This window comes from Hyperolius riggenbachi, chromosome 3, assembly GCF_040937935.1.
Source record: "Hyperolius riggenbachi isolate aHypRig1 chromosome 3, aHypRig1.pri, whole genome shotgun sequence".
NCBI classification, from domain to species: Eukaryota; Metazoa; Chordata; class Amphibia; order Anura; family Hyperoliidae; genus Hyperolius; species Hyperolius riggenbachi.
In genome coordinates, this window is record NC_090648.1 from 464,672,797 (window position 1) to 464,700,695 (window position 27,899).

Genomic DNA, 27,899 nt, shown 5'->3' on the forward strand with positions numbered 1-27,899 from the left:
CATCTTTCTACCCGCGGAACACGCAACATCACACGACTGCACACGACGGGCGCCAGTGGGAAGTCAAGCATGCGTGGTACTTTGCGGGAGATGTCAAGGTTCTTAAAGGATACCCGAGGTGACATGAGTCATGATGAGATAGACAGGGGTAGGGACAGTGCCAAGCATACAAATAACTATGCTGTGTTGCTTTTTTTCTTTCTCTGCCTGAAAGAGTTAAACATCAGGTATGTATGTGGCAGTTCCTGTCTGAGTCAGGACTGGGTCAGACTACAGTGTGGCCCTCACTGATAAGAAATTCTAACTATAAACACTTTCCTATCAGAAAATGGCTTCTGAAAGCAGGAAAGTGGTAAAAAGGGTCACTAGTTCATAGATTTTAGCTCTGGCATACTTCAACGAATGTGTCATTGAGCAAAAACAATAAAACAGTAAAAACTTGAAAAGTAGATTTAAATATAAAATAGAACTGGAATATCTTAAAAAGTCATTTTTAGGAGAAGTAGGATGGATGTAATTGTTTATTTCATTTGTTTATTTTCACCTCGGGTGTCTTTTAAAGATCTGATATGTCATGACTATCGTTATCATTGCGCATCTTTCTGGTTACTGTAACAATCGATGAAAAAATCACATAGTGGGAACGGGCCTTGAGAGATTGAAAGGCCCACATGGCAATTTTACCATTTCTTACGCCGACTACATAACGCGTTGCACAATTAGCACAACCTGCAGTGTTAGAGTGATGAACATTACATTACATGCACAGTGTGCATTACTGTAACAACACTCATGTTAGTTGGGTATCATGGGCTGCACTCATTGCGTAATGCGCACTACATGGTTGGTGTTAAGTAACGGGGAGTGCACAACAACATAACCAATCTTTAGTGAATATTTACCTTCCCCCAGTTATCACAACTGGTACAGGATGGATGATATCCTTCTGCTAGGATCATAGGGCCATATCCTAATAACTTTTCTCCTGAGTTCTCTCCAAGGAGATTTTTTTCGAATCTTATCAATAAAATACTTTTAAAGCACCCACCAAGCAAGACGTTACTCAAAGTACATTTTGATATTACCTTTTTGCCTACTTTTTAGTACCTTTGTAATTGCTAAGTGCTGAAAAGTTATGTCTTAGTGGCAATGAGCAGAACTGTAGCGCTTTCATAATTACGATACAAAATTTGCAATGACAACGCGAACTTGTAATTAATAATTATCAGAAAATTCATAATTCATAAATTTACAATTGTGTGTGGTAATTGTACGTTTAATTGAAATGTTGTGTTTATTTTCGTGTTACTAAGAATTTCATATGTCCTTGTAAGATAGGAAGATCACACAAAATTACAGGCAACACAAAATTGTAATTTTGTGTTTCACATGAAAATTCGACCTGAAAAATTCTCATAATTATGAAAATTCTAGTAATTACGTAAAATATCACCAAATGATCATACTTACAAAAACAATCGTAATTACAAAAAATGTGTGCATGGTCGTAATTATGCAAAATTTCACATAACTTTTCATGGTTACAATATTTCCATTAAAATTGTAATTATGAAAATGATGCAAAATTTCAACAAAATCATAAGCCGCACATTACGATTATCACTATTTCTTTAATAAAAAATGTTTTCATCTCCTTGGAGTGAACTCATAAGAAACGTTAGGATATGGTCAATAAACAGCAGTGAAGTCAAAGCTTGGGATAAAATCCTGCTTTACTCTATCCAAAACTAATAATAAAAAGGAAAGAAAAAACAGTGTTATAAGTTTCACTTTAAGAAAGGAACATACATACTATGTAATATTGAATGAAATATCGTCTGTGAAGACGTTCATTTTGCATATTGAATAACAATTTTTACAGAAACAGCTTAAACACTTATGGGTGAATGAAACTACAAAAGGAGAATGGCAATTAACTGCAGTGACTTTCAACACATTCACAATAGGCAAATTCTATTTTTTATTATTTTTTTTAGAAAACCCCTTGCACATGAATAGATACTTGAAGAGAACGAGGTGAAATCCTGCTGCATTTCAGTATCACCTCCAGCAAAAAACCTCCATAAGAGGCTCCAGACAACAAGTGACAGAGAAACGCTTTAACAGTTAACTAGGGAGTCTGGGGACTTGGGCATATTATACATAACAAAAAAAAATGGATTTCCCCTGTAACAAAATAACCTTTAAAGAGACACTGAAGTGGAAAAAAAAATATGATATAATGATTTGTATGCGTGGTACAGCTAAGAAATAAAACATTAGGAGCAGAGACATAAGTCTAATATTGTTTCCAGTACAGGAAGTACTCCAGTTGTTATCCATGCAAAAGAGCCATTGAGCTCCACGACTTTCAAAGTTGCAGAGAGCTCTGTTTTCTGAAGTTTGTTATCTCAACTGTCTGGCACTGAATAGTTTTTTCTTCAGCAGAGGACAAGTCAATAGTTTACAAGACTGCTCTGTAAAATCATTTAGAATGCTGAATAGTGTGTAAACTGCAAATATTAGAGAATGATGAAATGTAATAAAAAACACTATATAACTGAAAATAAAAATATGAGAATATTTTCTTTGCTACTAATCTTTTAGTAATTATCCGTACTACACAACCAATTCATAATATTATATATTTTTTTTCCGCTTCAGTGTCTCTTTAAGTGTTTAGCATGTAATTATTAGTTACAACAGTTATTATTCAGGGGGAGTAGGTTAGCCAGGTTAGGTTAGCCAGTAGGTTAGAGTTTTAATGTTGAAATCCAATCATTAATAAAGTTGTTGTGACAAGGGTTATGAGCTTAAACAGAACAAGAAACATATTTTGACTTTTTAGGGAACATGGAAGCCATTTAAATAGAGAAGCAGTTGATTTATTATTATCAATCATGATTAGGAGGGTTACTTATTATTATATTGTTTAAAAGGAAAGAAATATGTCAGCCTCCATATGTCTCTTGCCTCTGTTTGCTATAAAACATCAGGACCTAAGTGTACAGCTTATACCAAAACCTTATATTCTTGAAAATAAAAAAAAACAAAGTTGTAACTAGAGAAGCTCTTCAAGTAATATTCTGGATTCAGCTTATGGGTATTACTTAACTGGAATGTAAACGCACAAATTCAAATGAATTGTTATACAAAAATAGCTTTTATTTGAATAATATAAGTGGCAAAGTGCTTTTTCTTTAAAGGACCACTATCGTAAAAATCATAAGATGTGAATTACATGTTAACATAAATGACCTTTTCTCCTATGTTGCTGTCACTTACAGTAAGTAATAGAAATCTGACAGATCCGATAGGTTTTGGACTAGTCCAATCCCATGGGGGTGTTCTCGGGGTTTTCGTTATTTTTAAAAGCACTTAGTGAATGGCATTTGCTCCGTCCAACTGCCAAAACAGTGTGCAGCAAGCAGGGAGGCTGGCCAGCATCTTTGTGCAAATCCTTTTCAGGAGTGTCTTTATAAAGAATAAAGGCTGTGCTGAGAATCCCCATGAAGAAATGGACTAGCCCAAAACCTGTCGGTTCTGTCACATTTCTACTACCTACTGTAAGTGACTGTGACTGTAACATAGCATAAAAGTAATGCATGGCTTATTTTACTCTGAAAGAAAAGTACTTCTTATTTTTTTTTTTGTTTACATGTATTTTAAATTTTACATTTTTTTATGATAGTGGGTCTTTCAGTGGGTTAAAAAGTAATTTTATGCCATTATAGGCACGTAATTTCTTTTTTTTTTGTGGGATGGGTAATATAGTTATTATGCACTCTGTCTTGTGCACAAGGGGTATTGTTGGCAGTATGAAGCTGCCTATTCACTAAATTTGATTGTGACTAATGACTATCACTGTTTGAAATGAAAGCATATCACTTTTTGTGAAGTCTACAAAAATAATTTTACATTTTGTCTTGCTACAAAGGACAGATACAAGAAAGGTCTATATACAATAATGTTATGCCAACATTTAAAAGCAAACTCCCTTTATCTAACCCTTTTACCTGATGAACTTATAAAGCTCATTAAGTACTATTAAATGTTTTTAAACTCAAACACAAATAACACCTCATATAAAATAATGACACAAAATCTTTCCATGTTCAGCATTAAGTAGACAGTTACAAATTTGGGATATTATGGAAAGTAATGGGTTTCAAGAAACTCTTCATTTATGTGGCTACAAAATGTAAAAATGTACACCTCTTAACACTCTTAACAAGCAGGAAGGAAGTTGTTGTTTTTTTGTCTTCATGTTGATTGCCATTGTCATTGTGTCTCATTTGTTTTCACTGTTGTTTTAGTCTTCATAAACTCTGCAGAAAGACAAAAAGGAAACATTTTAATAAATAAAATAAAAAAATCAAGTAAAATTAAAATTTTGATTGAGATGGAGTTTTACATGTTCCATGTATGCAGAGGTTAATTTACCAAGATGGGGGGAGAACATCATAGAACATATATGGTCCTCTATAGACTAGTAATATAGGAATCCCTCCTAGAGCATTCTGGGAGATCAAGTACTATTTATACTAGCTTTGGAATTCTTAGTAAACATAAATTCTGCAGATATTACCTGACAGGACTACAAAGTGTTGCCAATTTCAGACTGTAAATTGGTGTAAGGGAAGGCTTTACATTGGCAAACCACTGACTAAATAATTAATACATGAATATTGTAAAAAATTAAACAATTGTATTAATTATTTTCACAACTGTTCTTCTTAAAGTGGCTTTGAACCCATTATTTATTATTGTAATAAAGGCATTCTTTAGTTACTACTGTGTCAGCATATAATACCACAAGGTGGAGCTAGCTGCTCACAAGTTGATGTTTGTTTATTTTCCTCATGTCAAGTAATTTCAATAGAATCTAACATATTTCAAGGGGGTGGGGACAAAACGTTTGGCATTTTTTTAAAGGTAAAAATACATTTTTTACATGTAAACTTTACTGATGTTTATGTAGCACATTAACTGTGCTCTCATAGGAAAAATAAGTAAACAAAATGACTCCATATCCACTTTAATTAGTGGATTATGTTTAATTATGTGTACAACCCAACATTGAGAAGTACAGACTAACCAGCAAGCTCATGGTGACCCAGAACTCATTGAAAACATATATATAAAGCAGTTCTGAATTTAAGTGTTGTTGTAGGTGTGTGCACAAAATCTAATTCATTACTGCTCCAATACATTCTGAAATGACCCAAGTGAGGCTTGCAAACATTTTCCACCCAGCATACACTGGAAAAACAAAAACAAAACAAAAAACGTAATATTGTTCCAGTTTTCTACTGCATTGGTAAAACATCTACATAATGTAGATTATATTTGACGGAACATGGGCCAAGGCAGATGCAACATAGCTGAACGCCTTATTTTGATGCGTCATGCATATCTTAGCCAGTACCTTCAAAATGAATTAGAAATTTGAGACCCATGATCCGTAACTGCTGATGCCTAAACAGAGAATTCAGGTCTGTGAGCAAGGAAACACGCTGGGCATAGCTCATTTAGCACACTGTGTGGGTGGGACAGAGAGTCCTGCTGCTGAAATGGCTCATGCTCACTTGGACATGGAATTCCCTTATAAGAATTACAATTAATGGGTACAGAACCCAGTGCATGCCTCAATTTATTATGTGAAAATTGTAACAGTTAATTAAAAAGAAAAATAGAAATTTGCCTTCCTAAAACAGAAGGCAATTGCAAATAATCAGGTTGGAGTGAGCACTGAGGTGGCAATAGCATGTTAATATTACAGAGCCAAACTAATCCAGATAGTGCCGTAGCTGGGAGGTGAACCTGCGACCCAGGGCTGCAAGTGGTGTTAACCACTACGCCACCACGCAGCCTGTTTGAGATTTTACCCACTTCACATCAAGGCACAAAAACAAACAAAAAAACACTTTCTTCCCCATAGCGGTGAGACTCTTGAACTCTCTCTATGCGCCCACGGCCCCCATAGTTGCACCTTTAACCACTTCCCGACCGCCCACTACACAGGGGCGGCGGGGAAGTGGAGCCCTGCAGGACGGCCTCACCCACAGAGGCGGCGGTCCATTTAAGGGCATGGGCGGAGCGATCGCGTCATCCGTGACGCGATCCTCCGCCGGCGCCTGTCACCGCTCGCTCGCCGCAACATCCCGCCGGCTATACGGAAGCGCCGGCGGGATGTTAACCCCGCGATCGCCGCATACAAAGTGTATAATACACTTTGTAATGTTTACAAAGTGTATTATACAGGCTGCCTCCTGCCCTGGTGGTCCCAGTGTCCGAGGGACCACCAGGGCAGGCTGCAGCCACCCTAGTCTGCACCCAAGCACACTGATTTCTCCCCCCCCTGCCCCAGATCGCCCACAGCACCCATCAGACCCCCCCCTGCCCACCCCCCAGACCCCTGTTTGCACCCAATCACCCCCCTAATCACCCATCAATCACTCCCTGTCACTATCTGTCAACGCTATTTTTTTTTTTATCCCCCCCCCCTGCTCCCTGCCCCCTCCTGATCACCCCCCACCCCTCAGATTCTCCCCAGACCCCCCCCCAGACCACCCCCCCCCCTGTTTACTGTATGCATCTATCCCCCTGATCACCTGTCAATCACCTGTCAATCACCCGTCAATCACCCATCAATCACCCGTCAATCACCCCCTGACACTGCCACCCATCAATCAGCCCCTAACCTGCCCCTTGCGGGCAATCTGATCACCCACCCACACCAATAGATCGCCCACAGATCCGACATCAGATCACCTCCCAAATCCATTGTTTACATCTATTCTCTCCTCTAAACACCCACTAATTACCCATCAATCACCCATCAATCACCCCCTATCACCACTTGTCACTTTTACCTATCAGATCAGACCCTAATCTGCCCCTTGCGGGCACCCAATCACCCGCCCACACGCTCAGATTGCCCTCTGACCCCCCCTTATCAATTCACCAGTGCATTAATTACATCTGTTCTTCCCTGTAATAACCCACTGATCACCTGTCAATCACCTGCCAATCACCTATCACCCATCAATCACCCCCTGTCACCCCCTGTCACTGCCACCCATCAATCAGCCCCTAACCTGCCCCTTGCGGGCAATCTGATCACCCACCCACACCATTAGATCGCCCGCAAACCCGCCGTCAGATTACCTCCCAAATGTATCGTTTACATCTGTTATCTTCTCTAAACACCCACTAATTACCCATCAATCACCCCCTATCACCACCTGTCACTGTTACCTATCAGATCAGACCCTAATCTGCCCCTTGCGGGCACCCAATCACCCGCCCACACGCTCAGATTGCCCTCAGACCCCCCCCCCCCCCCCCCCCTTATCAATTCGCCAGTGCATTAATTACATCTGTCCTTCCCTGTAATAACCCACTGATCACCTGTCAATCACCTGCCAATCACCTATCACCCATCAATCACCCCCTGTCACTGCCACCCAACAATCAGCCCCTAACCTGCCCCTTGCGGGCAATCTGATCACCCACCCACACCAATAGATCGCCCGCAGATCCGACATCAGATCACCACCCAAGCGCAGTGTTTCCATCTATTCTCTCCTCTAAACACCCACTAATTACCCATCAATCACCCATCAATCACTCCCTATCACCACCTGTCACTGTTACCTATCAGATCAGACCCTAATCTGCCCCTTGCGGGCACCCAATCGACCGCCTACACGCTCAGATTGCCCTCAGACCCCCCTTATCAATTCGCCAGTGCAATATTTACATCTGTTCTCCCCTGTAATAACCCACTGATTACCTGTCAATCACCTATCAATCACCCATCAATCACCCCCTGTCACTGCCACCCATCAATCACCCCCTGTCACTGCCACCCATCAATCACCCGCTGTCACTGCCACCCATCAATCAGCCCCTAACCTGCCCCTTGCGGGCAAACTGATCACCCACCCACACCAATAGATCGCCCGCAGATCCGACATCAGATCACCACCCAAGCGCAGTGTTTCCATCTATTCTCTACCCTAAACACCCACTAATTACCCATCAATCACCCCCTGTCACTGCTACCTATCAGATTAGACCCCTATCTGCCCCTAGGGCACTCAATCACCCGCCCACACCCTCAGAATGCCCTCAGACCCCAGCCCTGATCACCTCGCCAGTGCATTGCTTGCATCCATTCCCCCCTCTAATCACACCTTGAGACACCCATCAATCACCTCCTGTCACCCCCTAGCACACCTACCCATCAGATCAGGCCCCAATTTGCCCCGTGTGGGCTCCTGATCACTCGGCCAAACCCTCAGACCCCCTTCCGATCACCTCCCCAGTGCATGGATTGCATCTATTTTCCCCTCTAACCACCCCCTGAGACACCCATCAATCACCTCCTGTCACCCCCCTAGCACTCCTATCCATCAGATCAGGCCCAATACAACCTGTCATCTAAAAGGCCACCCTGCTTATGACCGGTTCCACAAAATTCGCCCCCTCATAGACCACCTGTCATCAAAATTTGCAGATGCTTATACCCCTGAACAGTCATTTTGAGACATTTGGTTTCCAGACTACTCACGGTTTTGGGCCTGTAAAATGCCAGGGCGGTATAGGAACCCCACAAGTGACCCCATTTTAGAAAAAAAAGACACCCCAAGGTATTATGTTAGGTGTATGACGAGTTCATAGAAGATTTAATTTTTTGTCAAAAGTTAGCGGAAATTAATTTTTATTGGTTTTTTTTCACAAAGTGTCATTTTTCACTAACTTGTGACAAAAAATAAAATCTTCTATGAACTCGCCATACACCTAACGGAATACCTTGGGGTGTCTTCTTTCTAAAATGGGGTCACTTGTGGGGTTCCTATACTGCCCTGGCATTTTAGGGGCCCTAAACCGCGAGGAGTAGTCTAGAAAACAAATGCTTCAAAATGACCTGTGAATAGGACGTTGGGCCCCTTAGCGCACCTAGGCTGCAAAAAAGTGTCACACATGTGGTACCGCCGTACTCAGGAAAAGTAGTATAATGTGTTTTGGGGTGTATTTTTACACATACCCATGCTGGGTGGGAGAAATTTCTATGTAAATGGACAATTGTGTGTAAAAAAATCAAACAATTGTCATTTACAGAGATATTTCTCCCACTTAGCATGGGTATGTGTAAAAATACACCCCAAAACGCATTATACTACTTCTCCTGAGTACAGCGGTACCACATGTGTGGCACTTTTTTACACCCTAAGTACGCTAAGGGGCCCAAAGTCCAATTTAGGATTTCACAGGTCATTTTGCGACATTTGGTTTCAAGACTACTCCTCACGGTTTAGGGCCCCTAAAATGCCAGGGCAGTATAGGAACCCCACAAATGACCCCATTCTAGAAAGAAGACACCCAAAGGTATTCCGTACGGAGTATGGTGAGTTCATAGAAGATTTTATTTTTTGTCACAAGTTAGCGGAAAATGACACTTTGTGAAAAAAAACTATTAAAATCAATTTCCGCTAACTTGTGACAAAAAAATAAAATCTTCTATGAACTCACCATACTCCTAACGGAATACCTTGGGGTGTCTTCTTTCTAAAATGGGGTCATTAGTGGGGTTCCTATACTGCCCTGGCATTTTAGGGGCCCTAAACCGTGAGGAGTAGTCTTGAAACAAAAATGACCTGTGAAATCCTAAAGGTACTCATTGGACTTTGGGCCCCTTAGTGCAGTTAGGGTGCAAAAAAGTGCCACACATGTGGTATCGCCGTACTCGGGAGAAGTAGTACAATGTGTTTTGGGGTGTATTTTTACACATACCCATGCTGGGTGGGAGAAATACCTCTGTAAATGACAATCTTTTGATTTTTTTACACACAATTGTCCATTTACAGAGGTATTTCTCCCACCCAGCATGGGTATGTGTAAAAATACACCCCAAAACACATTGTACTACTTCTCCCGAGTATGGCGATACCACATGTGTGGCACTTTTTTGCACCCTAACTGCGCTAAAGGGCCCAAAGTCCAATGAGTACCTTTAGGATTTCACAGGTCATTTTGAGAAATTTCGTTTCAAGACTACTCCTCACGGTTTAGGGCCCCTAAAATGCCAGGGCAGTATAGGAACCCCACAAATGACCCCATTTTAGAAAGAAGAAACCCCAAGGTATTCCGTTAGGAGTATGGTGAGTTCATAGAAGATTTTATTTTTTGTCAAAAGTTAGCGGAAATTGATTTTAATTGTGTTTTTTCACAAAGTGTCATTTTCCGCTAACTTGTGACAAAAAATAAAATCTTCTATGAACTCGCCATACTACTAACGGAATACCTTGGGGTGTCTTCTTTCTAAAATGGGGTCATTTGTGGGGTTCCTATACTGCCCTGGCATTTTAGGGGCCCTAAACCGTGAGGAGTAGTCTTGAAACGAAATTTCTCAAAATGACCTGTGAAATCCTAAAGGTACTCATTGGACTTTGGGCCCTTTAGCGCAGTTAGGGTGCAAAAAAGTGCCACACATGTGGTATCGCCGTACTCAGGAGAAGTAGTATAATGTGTTTTGTGGTGTATTTTTACACATACCCATGCTGAGTGGGAGAAATATCTCTGTAAATGGACAATTGTGTGTAAAAAAAATTAACAAATTGTCATTTACAGAGATATTTCTCCCACCCAGCATGGGTATGTGTAAAAATACACCCCAAAACACATTATACTACTTCTCCTGAGTACGGCAATACCACATGTGTGGCACTTTTTTGCAGCCTAACTGCGCTAAGGGGTCCAAAGTCCAATGAGCACCTTTAGGCTTTACAGGGGTGCTTACAATTTAGCACCCCCCAAAATGTCAGGACAGTAAACACACCCCACAAATGATCCCATTTTGGAAAGTAGACCCTTCAAGGTATTCAGAGAGGGGCATGGTGAGTCCGTGGCAGATTTCATTTTTTTTTGTCGCAAGTTAGAAGAAATGGAAACTTTTTTTTTTTTTTTTTTTTCTCACAAAGTGTCATTTTCCGCTTACTTGTGACAAAAAATAATATCTTCTATGAACTCACTATGCCTCTCAGTGAATACTTTGGGATGTCTTCTTTCCAAAATGGGGTCATTTGGGGGGTATTTATACTATCCTGGAATTCTAGCCCCTCATGAAACATGACAGGGGGTCAGAAAAGTCAGAGATGCTTGAAAATGGGAAAATTCACTTTTGGCACCATAGTTTGTAAACGCTATAACTTTTACCCAAACCAATAAATATACACTGAATGGGTTTTTTTTTTTATCAAAAACATGTTTGTCCACATTTTTCGCGCTGCATGTATACAGAAATTTTACTTTATTTGAAAAATGTCAGCACAGAAAGTTAAAAAAATCATTTTTTTGCCAAAATTCATGTCTTTTTTGATGAATATAATAAAAAGTAAAAATCGCAGGAGCAATCAAATAGCATCAAAAGAAAGCTTTATTAGTGACAAGAAAAGTAGCCAAAATTCATTTAGGTGGTAGGTTGTATGAGCGAGCAATAAACCGTGAAAGCTGCAGTGGTCTGAATGGAAAAAAAGTGGCCGGTCCTTAAGGGGTAGAAAGCCCTAGGTCCTCAAGTGGTTAAGTTTTGTTGCTCCCCATACTACTGGAAGTTATTGTAAATTAATATTGTATCTTTGCACCGACTATACCTACTTGTGCTTGTGCTGTTTTGTCTATCATTATGTTTGCACTGTCATTGTTTTTCCTTATGGTCACATATGGCTGCTGTTGTAACTTATTTATTTTCTTCTGTTTGTCAGTGTGTCATTGACAATTCATGTTTTCTTGTTATTGCCTATGGCTCCCTGTTGTTGCTAAAACCAATTCCGGTCATGGCCTAGTCATGCTTGGCAAAATAAAGTCTGATTATCATGACTTATTTGTTGTATCTCATGTTTCCATTCAAACATTTGCCACATCTGCTATGCTATATGGCACTGTCGAAAGCTATACTAGGGGGACGCATAAAGCATAATATTTTGGTTGGCTGAAATGACTGATATTGACTGTTTTGGCCAACCATCTGCTACACAAAAGACCTTTCACCGCTGGAATGAAAGAAGTTGATCCTCTGTGACAGTTTATTTCATCCAAACCTTGGTAGTGCTGCATAACCACGGCAACCCACCCAGTGGTGAAAGAACCACCTCCATGTACGGCTGCCTCACCATATCAGTAGCCAAAGTCTATTGTCTAGAACAGGACCAATGGACTAATTTCATCAGCCATTGCTCTGCAGTGTCTAGGTTGAGTCTGCAGATGGTAGGCTGGCTGCCATCTGCAGACTAAAGTTTCATGTCCATAGCCAGCTTTAGAACTCCATCTATGAAATTGATATACATGCTGCTGTGCACTGTTGAACATCAGAGCTGTACACAATATGAACAAAAGGCAAGAGTTTGCCTTGTGGAGTACAGCAGTCACTTCTGACCAACGATTGGATGAGTTGGATCACATGATTTTGAAAACTGATCTGCAGCACTGATACGATGTGCCCATCACATCTGTATAAATAACCTAGTTCCTAATTTCGGTATTTAAGTTGCAAAGATATTTTTTTAACCTTTAACAATGTTTTTTTAAGTGGGGCGCTGAGTGTGCTTTAAAGCTGGCCTGTGGATAGTTGTAAAAATAATTGCTGTTCTCCGGTAATTGTCCAAGTTCTTTACGTCCTGGACGGTGTGGCCGGTGCCCTCCGACCCAGACATACTACATTGCACATGTGCAGTAAGTCCACTTGGGCACCTTGCAACTGCGCTCCCGGCATAGTATGTTTGGGTCAGAGGACACCAACCGTGTTGACCAGGAGGTAAAGAACTTGGGCAATTACCGGAGAACGGAGGGAGATGCCAGGGCAAAGGAGGTGCGGTAAGCATCTGCAAATCTCTTCACGCACACAGTAGGCATCCTGTCTGAAAAATGTTCAGCGCTAAGGTTTCCTTTAAGCAAACGGTTTCTGATAAGATTTCCAAATTTAGGCTTTATGCAAAAGATCCTATTTTCTCATGATTGGATGTGTAACTAATACAGATTCTCAGGGGAAATTTCCACGCTCACAGCTGGCACTTTTAAATGATGGACTGACATATTCTTCCGAATAAAATAATTAGAGTGAATTTTCTAGTCTAATCAGAACTTGCTGCCCTGAAGCAGAACGTACAAATCTGCTGCAAGGTTCTATTAATAGCAGTTGAATGCATCTCATTATCACATTCCAGACAAGGGTAGAATGGGAAGCGCTGGAGTGAAAGGTATTTGGTAGCAAAGCCTTTCCCCCTCCGGTCAAGTAAGCCGTGTTACACAAACAATGCAAATAAGGCATTAGGTAACTTTATCCCTGTGTGTCTAATTCACGTTTACCAGCTATTAGCTAAGCTAAATATATATGTCAGGAATCTGTGTGCCCTATCACTGTTAAAAAAAAGGCTGACTATAGAACGAGAGTAAACCTCTATACACATGTTAGATGAAAATTTGCCTTGGTGGCCAATAATGAGTGCCTCTGTGTAAAAACCTTGGTAGCCGTACAACCAAGTTAAAAGCTGGTCTCTTGGTACGATAGAATACATTCTCTTGCGTAGTCACCTATACTGCAGAGGGCAATCCCAGTATTAGTAGGTGTCCTAACTTTGGCCCTGTAACATGCATGGTGCAGACATGCAAGCATTCATTGCATCAAACTCATCAAAGGATTAGGAGCACACATCCTGACGTCCTCTCCTGGGACAGATAATGCATCAAACTAATCCCACACACGGGAGCTAACAAAATATATCCATGTCCACCATGCACACACCAGCATAAGCTGTGTGCATGCTGACAATGGTCATAGACAGGGGAAGGAGGGAGTGCACTGGATTAAACCCCGGCCACAAGGGTCAGTTACAAGAAAAAAAAGCATAAATCCAGGCACATTGCCTCAAGTTAGGACAAATAAAGATGTTATTAGGGAGGTGCTAAAGGGGATGTGGCTAGCAAAGTTGCAAATACAGTTAACTCTTTGCACACTCACATGCAAAGGTTCATACAAATGCATTCATAGAAATCAGTCATCCAGGAACTACTGGTCTCCCTACAACCCTGCATTATCTCCTAATCGTTTGATAGGTTTGATGCAAGGAATGTTTGCATGTCTACACCATAAATGTTACAGAGCCAGAGTTAGGATGCCTATGAATATGGGGGTACCTCTGCACGGTGTAGGCGTCTACGCAAGAGAATGTATTCTTTTGTACCAAGACCCCGGCTTTTAAGTTAACTTGGCTGTAGGGCTAGCAGTGGTTCCTGGATGATTGATTTCTGTCAATTGCCCATGGGCTCTGACACCCCCCAAGCCTGTCGCATCTTCTGCCAGTTAAACATGTAATTTGTCTGGCCAAGCTGCCTGGTACTGGGGCTGGGGGAAGCAGAGGCAGGCAGGGGAAGGAGAAAGAGCCTCCCCAAGTGTCTTGCCCACCTCGCCTGTCTGTATGCAGAACAATGCGAGTGGAAGCAGCAATAAACTCACCAGTCAGCACCATCGGTAACTTCTGCAAGTCTTCTTCTCATTGTTCAGTTTCGTGTGTCCTCTCTCATGCCCCCTAGTGGCACCTTTCATTACTGCGTCACTGGAGGAGTCACAGAGGAGATACGGAACAATGCAACAAAGAGAAGACTTGCAGAAGATCCTGATGGTGCTGACAGGTGAGTTTTACTGTTGCTTCTGCTCGCATCACTCAGCATATAAGGGAAGAAGGAGGACGGAGGGGGAGGGGGCTACCTAAAATGGGACATCTGGCTAGCTGTACTAAGGGGAGACTACCTAATCCTTGGAGCACATCTGTATATCTATGGGAGGGGGGGGGGCTACAAAATCCTTGGGGGTCCATCTAGCTATCTATCTATGATGGGAGGCTATCTAATTCTGGGGGACTCATCTGATCTGGTTATCTATACTGTGGGGGGGGAGGGGGCTACCTGATCCTTGGGGGCACATCTGGATATCTATACTGGGGGAACTACCTACAGCAGTGCAGTGATGGAAGTGGTGTGGGAGGGTGTGAGGAGGGTCCCCCAAGTTACTTTTGCCCCAGGGCCCCATTGGAGCTAGAACCAGCCCTGATTTCCATAATGCGTTTGCATTGACATTTGCATGTGAGTGTGCAAAAGATTAACTGTCTTTGCCATTTTTCTGGCCACACCACCTTTAGCACATCCCTAATAACTTAATTAATTGTCTTAACTTGAGGCAATGTTCCTGCTTTTTCTTTTTCCTGTGTAGAAGCAGCTCCTGGCCCCCTTTCTCCACCTCTCGCCCAGCGATCTGCCTGGCGGTCGGCGGATTGCTTCGGCGCTGTGACTGCCAAGTCCATCGTTCTCCCCACTTGCTTTTTTTACATGTGCTAGTGTCCAGAAAAAAACTGATGACATGCAGCAATTTTCCTCACAACTCAAGCGTTCATCCATTAACGAATATAGCGCCACCCTGGACAACATGTGTATTGCATTCAAATTTGACTCCCCCACAGTTTAAGTCCCATATGCTTTCCTAGTGGTTCTGAGGCACCATCAGCTGCTTGGGTAGTCTGTTGCAATCAAATGTGACCATTGTTTGGAAAATGTGATCGGATCCAGTACATCTAATTGAGACCAGGGCCAAGGCATGAGTGGCTCCAGCCTCAGGGCGCAGTGTAGGAGGGGGTGCACAACTCACTCAGCTATCATTCCCCTATTGTGTTTGAAGCAGAGAAAAATACGAAAAGGGTATACATGGCATTGACAGATACTGCAAGCCAGATAACTAGAGATTAAGGTGTTGGGGGCCCTGGGGCACCTCTTACTCTAATAGCAATCAGTGTGTGACGGCTGGGGTGGGAGGGATGGAGGGGCGCACTTTGGGTGCTAGAGGACCTTCTCCTGGCACTGATTGGGACTACAGCACCAACTGCAGGCAGGGAGTCAAACGGCTGAGGGAGCTAATGTCACACAATGTTCAATACTGATTGGTAGTGAAAGAGATCAGCTAGGCACTGCTTACCATATAAGACCCCTTTATTTCCAGCTGGGTAGACTGCCTCTGACAAATTGACTTTAGTCACTAAACAGCTGTCAGGCACTTCTTGTCACCCCCGCTGCTAAGTCCACTGTATTTACCCAGCTAGAAATAAAGCTTTTATGGTAAGCAATGCCTCATGATCTCTATCACTAAACATCTATCTGGAACATCAAACGAGCCCCGGATGAAAGCCACTTAGAACACCTGATGAAGGGTACCTGTTTTCAAAATAGGTAGTCTACATACACAGATGCCCACACTCCCCACGTTTATTGCCTGATGAAGCGGGCTTGGCCTGCGAAACGTGTTGCACTGCACTTTTTGGGGTACTATATAATTCATGTGATTGCTACTATTCAGACAGTCTTTCGTGTCTGCTTTATGGAGGTAAGTCCACCACTTCCTCCAAGCAAATTTTAAAGGTTTTATCCATTTTTATCCTGCTGGCGCCTCCGTTCTCCTACTGCTACACTACAAGCCTAACTCATGACCATAAGTTAAAGCAAATCTGAAGCACAAAGAAACCCCTTATGATATGATGAATGGTATGTGTAGTACGGATAATGAATAGAACATTAGTAGCTCAGAAAAGAGTCTCATCATTTGATTTTCAGTTATGTAGCTTTTTTTCATAACATTGCATCATTCTGTCATATTTGCAGTTTACAAACCACACTCTGTATTTTAAACTATAAAACGAAGTAAAAATAATGACCCTTTGAACTTTCCTACAGTAAAACCTTATCTAAAACGGTCTCACACTGTCTCTTGGCTATTTAAGTGCTTCAGAAAACAGGACTGTATTCGACCCAAGTTGAGCCGAATTGCTCAGAGAAGCTCTTTTGCATAGATAGCAAATGAAGTATTTTAACTCTTCCTGTACTGGAAACATCATGAGGCTATTTTCTTTGCTACTAAGGTTCTATTTCTTAGCTGTACTACACATGCAATTAATTATCTCACAAGTTCAGGTTTGCTTTAAAACTGTTAAAGCGGATCCGAGATGAAAAACTAACTATAACAAGTAACTTGTCTATATATCTTACCTACAGTTTAGATAGTTTACACAACAAATCTAGCTGCAAACAGCTTTAATAGAATATGATTATTTCTTCCTGTGATACAATGATAGCAGCCATGTTGTTTGTAAACATTACACAGAGGCAGGCTTATCTGCATCTTGAGAAAAAAAACCTAATCCCCCCTCCTCCTCCCTCCTCCCCTCTGCCTCTGAAATCTCTGGCTAGTAATACCTCCCCCTCCTCCTGCCCAGACTGAGCATCCATGAGCCCTTGTTACTGTCTGAAAGTGCCTTGGCTCTCTGAAAACCTGTGGGTGTGGCTTGTTTAGTTTATAGGGAGTTACAGTATTAAAATAAAACAACAAGTATTTGGCTTGAGGAATGCCCTATAAACAATAGGAAAGGAACCCAACTATGCAATGTGTAAAAGTTCATCTCGGATCCACTTTAAAGCTGTTTTCCCTGTTTTTCAGGCTCATCTTTCCATCAGATAGGCTGTTATGACCACAATCTTTTCTTTGTTCTTGAACAGATAAAACTAGAGAAAAAAATGTAAAACATGTTTTCTTTTTTTGGATTAATGCTTCCTCATTGTTCACTTTAACGACCATATGTTCTGCGCCTCACATCGTGTTCCTCTTTGTAAAATTTGTTCTGTTATTAATTCTTTTCCCCATTTTCATATTCCAGAAGGCATTGTTAAATTTTAATTCCTCAATATTACATTTCTAAATATATTAAGTTGAACCGCGATGCTCTGTGATCCATACAATCTGAAGGGCGTGTTTGCTACAGGGCATATTTCATCTTGGACTGCTAGGAGGCGGAGTGGGCGTGTGGCGTTATACTAAAGTACTGTCCTCGTGCTCTCACTTTATTGTCAGGCTTGATTATAATCCTTTGTAGTCATGTAACTGATCTGAGCAGGCACAGGCTAATGTGAGCAGTTTGAGAAGGATTATCCCTGTGTGTAATAAGTAATAACTATCCCTAGCTTGTGAGGAACAGAACTGAGATTCGTTGCCTACAAGCCATTAAATATTTCTGAGTGGTTGCATTTTTAAAGTGACCTGCTCAGTGCTCACTGCTCACACATATTGAAGTACATTTAGGTTCATGAAACAAGATACTTTTCCTCAGTTAGAATGCTGCTCACAGTGCAAAACATTGCCTGGCTAAAGGGAATCTGAAGTGAGAGAAATATGGAAGCTGCCATCTTCAATTGCTAATACCCACTTTCCCCGAAAATAAAATAGTGCCTTATATGAATTTTTGCACCAAAATATGTGCTAGGGCTTATTTACAGAGCATGTCTTATATTTCTATGAACACACATGTTCCTGTGCGTCCTCCTGACCTCTGTGACACCTATTTCTCTGCGGGATCCACCTCTTGTGTGCCACTTTTTTGCCCCTTGTACCTTTAGTGTCCCCTCTGTACCTGTGTCCTCCTCTATCCCTGTGTCCCATGTCTACTTGCCCGCAAGTAATAACACAAGTTTCCATATTTTTCCCCCTTACTGCCGCTAGGGCTTGCTTTCAGAGTAGGGCTTATAGTTAGAGTATGCTCAAAATTCCTACTAGGGCTTACTTTCAGGGGATGTCTTAATTTCGGGGAAAGAGGGTAAATAACTCCAGTTGCCTGACTCCTGTGCAGATGCTCTCTATCTAATACTTTTAAGTGGGTCTGTAATAAAAAATAACTGCCCCTGGGGGGTACTTACTTCGGGAGTGGGAAGCCTCTCGTTCCTAATGAGGCTGCCCCTGTCCTCTTCACCCTCTGGGATCCAGCACTGGCAGCCCCTGAACCAGGGATGAGCAGAAACTACGCCAGTGCGAATTTACGCATCGTAGTTCGCATCTACGCATCGTAGTTTGTAGGTGAAGTACCGCTACACGTAGCTTATGCCCACTATGCGTAGTTAACATATGTATTGCGTAGTGAACTACGAATGCGTTACTCACGTCTAATTTTCCAGCGTGCGGTTGTACGTTTAAAATGTACGCATTGGAAAGGGGAATGTACGCATAGAAGAATTCCCGGTATAAGTATTTAAAGAGGAATTAATGCGTAAAAGTTTCTGCATACGGGCATAAGCATCCGCATATACTACGCTTCACACTACGCGTAATTGTGTATTTTAACACCTATTCTACGAAATGCATACGAAGCGAATATTTGATTTGGAAGCCATAGTTTGGTGAAGCGTAATTGCGTAAAACTACGCGTAGTTCCAGCGTAGCAAAGTTGGCTGACTACGACCATCCCTGCCCTGAACACCATGATCGGCAATATTTACAATCTGCGCTCCTGCATGGCTGCAGTGCCAGCTTTCTGATCAGGCTCAGGCAGAAATACCCTGAATCTGATCAGGAATCTGATACTGCAGCTCTGCAGGAGTGCACATTGTAAATATTGTAAATGCCTGCACACAGATTGTCGGCACATCTCTAGGGATTTTCGGGGAGCCAGCACTGCATCCCTAAGGTTCAAGAGGACGGGGAAGCCTCAATAGGATCCTGAGGTTTCCTCCAAGGTAAGTACCTCATAGGGGCACTTTTTTTCTTACAGAACCACTTTAAGACACTGGCCCAAAATGAACGTGCAGATTAGGAGAGTTCACTCTGGTCTGACTCCACTGGCTGCATGACTGTTGCAGGTGTGTGACTCGGAAAAAACTTCAACATGTTAGGCAGGCAACTGGCATTGTTGATAAGGGAATGAAGATGGGTGTATTCACTAGATGTCGTATAAAAATTACCATCGCAAGGAGCAGATGGCAATGTTACCAGAACTCATGACAGTTAGGTAGCACAGGTTGTGCTATTTGCGTGACCTGAATAACCTAGGTAATATGCATATTGCCAGGGTAGCAGGCCCAAAGCTACTTAAAACAATTCTAACAACATTTAGGGAATACACAAAAATGACTCCTGCACTGTCATACTTATTAGGTGACTCTCACAATTGGTCCAGGAAATAAAAATATGTTGAATCAGGAAGATAAGCCATAATGGAGCAGGAAAATAAGCCTCTGATGAGCTGAAGTGCTGGCCACAAAGAGTTATTCTATCAATGGCAGAGGAAAGTTATCTTGCTGATGTTCATTGAAAAAATCTGAACTTGATTATGTGCATACAAGGTGATATTCAGTCTAAGTTTGTTATAAAACACACCCACAAAATTATAATTTTATATAAAGTGTTATTGAATATATTGAACTTAGAGCTAAAAATACATTTGTTTATTGTTTTATACATACCTGCTCTTTTCTTTCCATATTGCATACCATTTAAGGAACTTCTTAGTGCTGTGAAGTTTAGGGTGCAGGCAATACTGTTGTCCTCGAAGTCGGGATACATGCATGGTCACACTAAAAGACAGCAAGCAGAGCAACACTAAATACAACAGAAAAAGAACACTGGCATGTATGAATATACTTGGTGTTGTGTATCAGAGGTATAACATCAGTGCTCCTCAGGGTAATATAGTGCCTATGGCAAACATTGAAATTGCTCTCCCCCAGAATATGTTGCTAGAGTTCACCCCCCAGTATAGGGACCCAGAGGTAGTATTCTAGAATAGGCAGCTAGAGGCAGTCCACCCAGTATAGGTAGCCCCCCAGTTTTGGTTGCCCTCCCAGTATAGGTATTATTAACACAGGAGTCACCCCAGTATAAATAGCCCTCTTTAGAATAGGGAGTGAGAGGTGTCTCTCCCCCAGTATCAGTATCCCACCAGTATAGGTAATGAGTGGAGTCCCTCAATATAAGTACCCCCCCCCCCCCCAGAATAGGTGGTAGGAGGTGACCCCTCAGTAAGATGTGATCCCCAGAATAAGTAGCCTTCCCAGCACAAGTAGTGACAGGTGTCCATCCAGTATAATTACTCCCCCCCCCCTCAGCATAGGTAGTGAGATATGTCTCCTAGTATAAGTAGCCCCCTACCCCCAAAATAGGTAGTGAGAGATGTCCTCCTGTATACGTAGCCCCCCCCCCTACTATAGGTAGTGAGAGATGCCCCCAGTATAGTTGGTAAGAGGTGCCCCCACAGTAAAGTTAATGAGTGGTGTACCTTAGTATAAATAGCCCCGAGTATAGGTAGTGAGATGCATACCCCAGTATTACAGAGCAGCACGAGGGAGGAGGGGGTAGGCATGGCATTGTGGTGCCCATGGTACGTGCCATGCTTGTACCCCTCTAGATATGCCAATGGTGCTCCAGGCCCCCAAGCAAGATTATTTAGTGGCCTCCTTCATACAACCCGCCCAGTGGTAGCCAGTTGATTCCTACCATGCCTAATGCAGAGTAGCACAGGGAGTGCTTTTATATCTACCCAGTTCTCACTGTCTCTGGTCTACTCTTCTTTCTGCCCTTTATGCTGACATCCAGCAGCTTATGATCACATCATGCGTCCGGAGCTGCAGGATGTCAGCATACAGCACAGGGTTCCTGGCAAGAAGAGTCGACCAGAGACAGCGTGGACTGCACTAGAGGTGGAAGGAGAAGGAACTGGTCCCTATAGCCCCCCCCCACACACACACACACACACACACACTACTGCTACACCACTGTTGTGTATGCATGCTGATGGGAAAAACTCAACGGTGTTAAATGGATTGCTTTGCCTGAACTTGAAATCACATCACATATGGACAAATTGCACCCGAGGATTCAAACTGTTCATTATTTAGAGTTAAGTGAAATAAAAATGCAAGGTCACCATTGAATACATCTCAGCGCTATACACATCGTTAGGGATGGTCAATGAGCTACTTATAATTCTGCGCATTAAATCTGCAACCTCATGGAATTTTTAACATCTCACTGACCACACCTACACATCAGAAGAAGCCAATAATTGCTTTGAGTTTGGACATTTCTGGGTGAAATGCAATCTCCACAGTTCAGTACTGACATCATTTTCATAACATACAGTAATGTGAGCATGACATTAGTACTCTTGTATGTAACATGATGCTTAGCGCCCTATGAGATGGTAATAATAACATTAAAAATTATATATGGTCAGCGCAGAGTCCAAAAACAGAAGACGAGTCTTCAACAAAGGAAAGGATAAAAGCAGGCAAATCTCCACCACAATAAATATTGGGTTCACGGCACAGCTCTGCAATCATGGATACCCAAAAAAGGAAAGAGGCTTACCAGCTGGTGACAACCCACGTTATAAGGTTGTATCAACGCTTTGGTAGGACATCAGGAAGCAACAGTCTGTCCAGGATCCACCAATTCAGCAATGATTCCTCTCACGAATGGATATCAGTAAACATCATAAAAAACAAACAAACGGCAACTCTAAGTGTAAACCGTTTAATATAGAGTTTTCATAGTAAAAACAGCTTAAAAATAGCATAAAAATAGCATAAAAACAAAACTTACATACGGGGCCCATGCAATGGGAACCCCGAGAAAGTTGCACGCGTGTATGGGTCAGCAGTAAAGGACAGGCGGCACCTTCATACTGTCCTTTACTGCTGACCCATACACGCGTGCAACTTTCTCGGGGTTCCCATTGCATTTTAATGCTATTTTTAAGCTGTTTTACTATGAAAACTCTATATTAAACGGTTTACACTTAGAGTTGCCGTTTGTTTGTTTTTTATGATGTTTACTGATATCCATTCGTGAGATGAATCATTGCTGAATTGGTGGATCCTGGACAGACTGTTGCTTCCTGATGTCCTACCAAAGCGTTGATACAACCTTATAATGTGGGTTGTCACCAGCTGGTAAGCCTCTTTCCTTTTTTGGGTATCCATGATTGCAGAGCTGTGCCGTGAACCCAATATTTATTGTGGTGGAGATTTACCTGCTTCTATCCTTTGTTGAAGACTCGTCTTTTGTTTTTGGACTCTGCGCTGAGCATATATAATTTATCTGTTTGTGAACTCTGGACATCGTTCTTCTCTCAGCAGCAGCCACTTTGTTTCCTTGGCGCCGATACACATATGCAAAAAAAAAAAAAAAAAAATAACATTACTCAGGGCTGGGCTGAGGCGGAGGCGAGAGAGGCTCTAGCCTCAGGGCGCATTGTAGGAGGGGGCGCACAACTTACTCAGCTATCATTCCCCTATTGTGCTTGAAGCAGAGAGAAATAAGAAAAGGGGACACATGGCAGTGACTGAAAGCCAGAAAGCTAGAGATTGGGGGCTGGGGGCGCTTCTTAGTCTAGCAATTAGTGTGTGAGGGGGGTGGGAGGGATAGAGGGGTACTGTTTGAGGTCTCAGACTTGGGTGCTGGAGGACCTTATCCCAGATCTGACATCACTAATTACAAGGTCGGAAATTCTTCTTTTTCACAAAGTTATTGAGATGTGCAGAGTTACCGGAACGGATTGCGGAGGCTACAGGCAGTGAAGGAGGCCAAGGGGAGGCATGGAAAGGGTTGTGAACATGGGGTAGCCTTGAACTGTACTTACGCCACTGGAAATTGGGCTAGAAAATGCGCCTGGGATCATTACACAAAGCACTTGCGCAATTGCAAGTGGATAAGCGATCCCCAGGAGGCTCCAGGCCAAACAGTCTTTTCAGGTGACAGTTATTTAGCAGGAGCTAAAGGCTTTAAAAGCAGAGATCATTTGAGGACTGGAATAAATATTAATCTGGCTCCACAAAAATGTTCTGGTCAAAAATTCTGGTGTATATTAAACAGATGATGTTATTATGAAATGTTGCGAGAAGCGTGTATATGCGATTGGCTCTGAGACAGATCAGTATCCTTTTAAATTTAGCCAATATCTGTGCATTGTCAAGTACGCAATTTTGCAAATAACTTTCCTTATAAAACAATAACAAGCCCATATTTTACTGAAGTCATCACTGTGATACAGTCACCTTTCCAAATGAAAGCTAAAACATGATATTCTTAAAAAAAAAATGTGAAGAAAACCAAACACAGTTTTCTAAAAGTAAAGGTCAGATGTCCCTTTGGGCATCTTATTCTCCAGTACAAAAGCAGAAGGAGGTAAGATGTAAATTGGTGTAAACAGAGACATAGCTGTGAAGCTACGCAACACGTGAATGTAGCTCAGTTGGTTTCAACATTTAGATATATCTCTTTAACAAGCTATAGGCAAATATCTTTAGAAAAACTTGCATGAGCTTTTATTTGATATTTTAAAGGCCCCTTGTGAGATAAATTACATAGACTTTGGTACTTACGTATTATCCCATCTGGAAAGTTTGGCAGCTTTTTGCTAAAGTTCTGGTTGCTCCCCCATTTTTGGAAAGCTGAAAGTCCCGGCTTTCTGTTGCACCGGGTCCCGGGTCGGTATGATGCTCAGGGCCAGATTTATCAAGAGTGTCTGAGACAAAATATTAGTAGGTTTTTAGAAATCCATGCAGAACTGTCTCAGACATCCTAAGAAATCACTAGATAGTGCAGTTTCCTTCTTAAACTGTAAGGACTAGAAGGAGCTAGGAAGGTCTCTCAGACAGTGCAGTGTGTGAGGGGAATTGCTGTTGCTGAGGTAACCAACACACCTGCTGTCAGCAAGCTCTGAGTGAGGGGGAGGAGCCCTCCACAAATCACATCTAGCCTGCACTATCTGGAGAACTGCTAATGAGCACTTCTTATCTGCAGCAGTTTAGGAATGGATTTGCACTTTTCTTAACTGTAGTGTAGCTCTAGAAATTCATGCTAAATTGCCGCTATTACATAGGCTTTGGGAAGCTTCTTACTATCATGCAGACCTGTTCTTCTGCTGGTTAGAACAGTTTTAGAAGAAAAAACTGTCGGTAATGCGTTGATAAATCTGGCCCTCAGTTCCCAAGTTATGGGGTTTTGAAGGAGGGCTGTCCCCTGAACTTGGCTGCAGAAAGTGCAATTACAGAAGTACGGGACGAACCAGACATGATGATGAGCAGCACAACCGGTAGGTCTTCTTCTCCTTCATCACAGAATAAATTTGTGTCTTTAAAACTTATGTCACGTGCCCTGGGTCTCTCATTAAAGATGAAGAATCAGCACAGCTCTGCACCCTCGTCTCCTCTCTGTCTTACTGGCATGGGCAGGAGACTCAATTCCACTGTGTTCTCTGCAGCAAAGCGTAGGGGACACTCGTCCCTCAACCCCCGCCCCCCTCACCCCCAGCGTTGCTCTCTACGGCCTCGTGATCACGGGTAACCTGTGATCACAAGCTGTTTTTCCTGATCCCGAGGTCGAATTCCGAATGTGTGATCGCCTTTCGATCACGGATTTAGTTCCGAATGCACTTGTGATCGTGGTCCAAATCCGGCTCGTGATCACGGCCTTGATTATAATCTGAAAACCCAACGGCTTTAGCGGTTAATAGCAAAGCTCCCTTACATGAAATAAACACCAAATGTGTAGGATATGTTAAGTAGAAAAGTGGGAATAAGGGGATTTTTTTTCAAAAAGACCTTATAGTTTTTCAGAAAATTGATTTTAAAATTTCAAAGGCAAATAGTATACATTTAAATGCAGTAAATTACAGTGAATGTATTTACCTCATTTACATGTATACTTTTTCTTTTGAAACTTCCTTTGAAACTTTACAATCGATTTCCTCAAAAACTATAAGGTCTTTTTGAATTTTTTTTAACTAGTAGCCACTGATCACCTGTATAATCCATGCAATTTTGGTGATTGTAGCATGTATGGGGGCTCTGCTATTAACGTTAAAGTCAATCTACATGTAATCGCGGCTAAAATCCGAGTAAAATTCGGAGCTCAGATTCAAATCTGGATCACGATCACGATTCTGCTGTGGCCGGATTTACTCAAATTTGTGATTGAAGGTATCTGACCATCACTATCCCCCCCCCCCCCCCCCCCCTGTAACTTGGGACTGGGGCATTGCATTGATTCGGGACCCAGCGCAACGGAAAGCCGGAACTTTCAGCTTTCCAAAAATGGTTAGTTCAATCTGGCTAGGGGATCAAACAGAACTTTAATAAGAAGTTGCCAAACTATCCAGGTGGGATAATATGTAATGTGGCTTGCAAAAGTATTCGGCCCCTTTGAAGTTTTCCACATTTTGTCACATTACTGCCACAAACATGAATCAATTTTATTGGAATTCCACATGAAAGACCAACACAAAGTGGTGTACACATGAGAAGTGGAACGAAAATCATACATGATTCCAAACATTTTTTACAAGTAAATAACTGCAAAGTGGGGTGTGCATAATTATTCAGCCCCCTTTGATCTGAGTGCAGTCAGTGGCCTATAGACATTGCCTGATGAGTGCTAATGACTAAATAGAGGGCACCTGTGTGTAATCTAATGTCAGTACAAATACAGCTGCTCTGTGATGGCCCCAGAGGTTGTCTAAGAGAATATTGGGAGCAACAACACCATGAAGTCCAAAGAACACACCAGACAGGTCAGGGATAAAGTTATTGAGAAATTTAAAGCAGGCTTAGGCTACAAGAAGATTTCCAAAGCCTTGAACATCCTACGGAGCACTATTCAAGCGATCATTCAGAAATGGAAGGAGTATGGCACAACTGTAAACCTACCAAGACAAGGCCATCCACCTAAAGTCACAGGCCGAACAAGGAGAGCGCTGATCAGAAATGCAGTCAAGAGGACCATGGTGACTCTGGACGAGCTGCAGAGATCTACAGCTCAGGTGGGAGACTCTGTCCATAGGACAACTATTAGTCATGCACTGTACAAAGTTGGCCTTTACGGAAGAGTGGCAAGAAGAAAGGCATTGTTAACAGAAAGCATAAGAAGTCCCGTTTGCAGTTTGCCTCAAGCCATGTGGGGGACACAGCAACCAGGTAGAAGAAGGTGCTCTGGTCAGATGAGACCAAAATGAAACATTTTGGCAAAAATGCAAAACACATTTGTGGCAGAAAACTAACACTGTACATCACTCTGAACACCATCCCCACTGTCAAATATGGTGGTGGCAGCATCATGCTCGGGGGGTGCATCTCTTCAGCAGGGACAGGGAAGCTGGTCAGAGTTGATGGGAAGATGGATGGAGCCAAATACAGGGCAAACTTGGAAGAAAACCTCTTGGAGACTGCAAAAGACTTGAGACTGGGGCGGAGGTTCACCTTCCAGCAGGACAATGACCCTAAACATAAAGCCAGGGCAACAATGGAATGGTTTAAAACAAAACTTATCTATGTGTTAGAATGGCTCAGTCAAAGTCCAGATCTATATCCAATCGAGAATCTGTGGCAAGAGCTGAAAATTGCTGTTCCCAAACACTGTCCATCTAATCTGACTGAGCTGGAGCTGTTTTGCAAAGAAGAATGGGCAAGGATTTCAGTCTCTAGATGTGCAAAGCTGGTAGAGAAATACCCTAAAAGACTGGCAGCTGTAATTGCAGCAAAAGGTGGTTCTACAAAGCATTGACTGAGGGGGCTGAATAATTACGCACACCCCACTTTGCAGTTATTTATTTGTAAAAAAAATTTTGGGAATGATGTATGATTTTCATTCCACTTCTCCCATGTACACCACTTTGTATTGGTCTTTCACGTGGAATTCCAATAAATTGATGCATGTTTGTGGCAGTAATGTGACAAAATGTGTAAAACTTCAAGGGGGCCGAATACTTTTGCAACCCACTGTAAGTACTTAGACTTCTTTATGTAACAAGCAGGGGCATAACTACAGGACAGCAGCCGCTACTACCTCAGGGGTCCCAGAGCTGCAAGGGGGGCAACTACTACTTCACACCCTCTGATAAAGGGGCAGGGGTGTAACTAGAGGGGAGCAATCCCTGTGACTGCAGGGGGGCATGAGCTGTAAGGGGGGGCCCTACTACTACTTTACTCCCGCTGATAAATGGGTCCATCCTTCAGGTCTGGTGTTTTTGTGACTACACTTG

General features: G+C 42.2%; 1 protein-coding gene across 1 annotated transcript in view; it reads right to left on the minus strand.

Moving 5' to 3' along the window:
- Positions 1-3,742: 3,742 nt before the first annotated feature.
- CXCL14 (C-X-C motif chemokine ligand 14) overlaps positions 3,743-27,899 on the minus strand; it is a 53,463-nt gene continuing 29,306 nt past the window's right edge. Inside the window, exons 3-4 of the mRNA XM_068277942.1 lie at positions 20,326-20,436; positions 3,743-4,328 (exon numbers count right to left, since the gene is read on the minus strand). Of these exons, the coding sequence (XP_068134043.1) occupies positions 4,313-4,328; positions 20,326-20,436 (127 nt within the window). The 3' untranslated portion in view covers positions 3,743-4,312. The remainder of the gene's footprint in view (positions 4,329-20,325; positions 20,437-27,899) is intronic.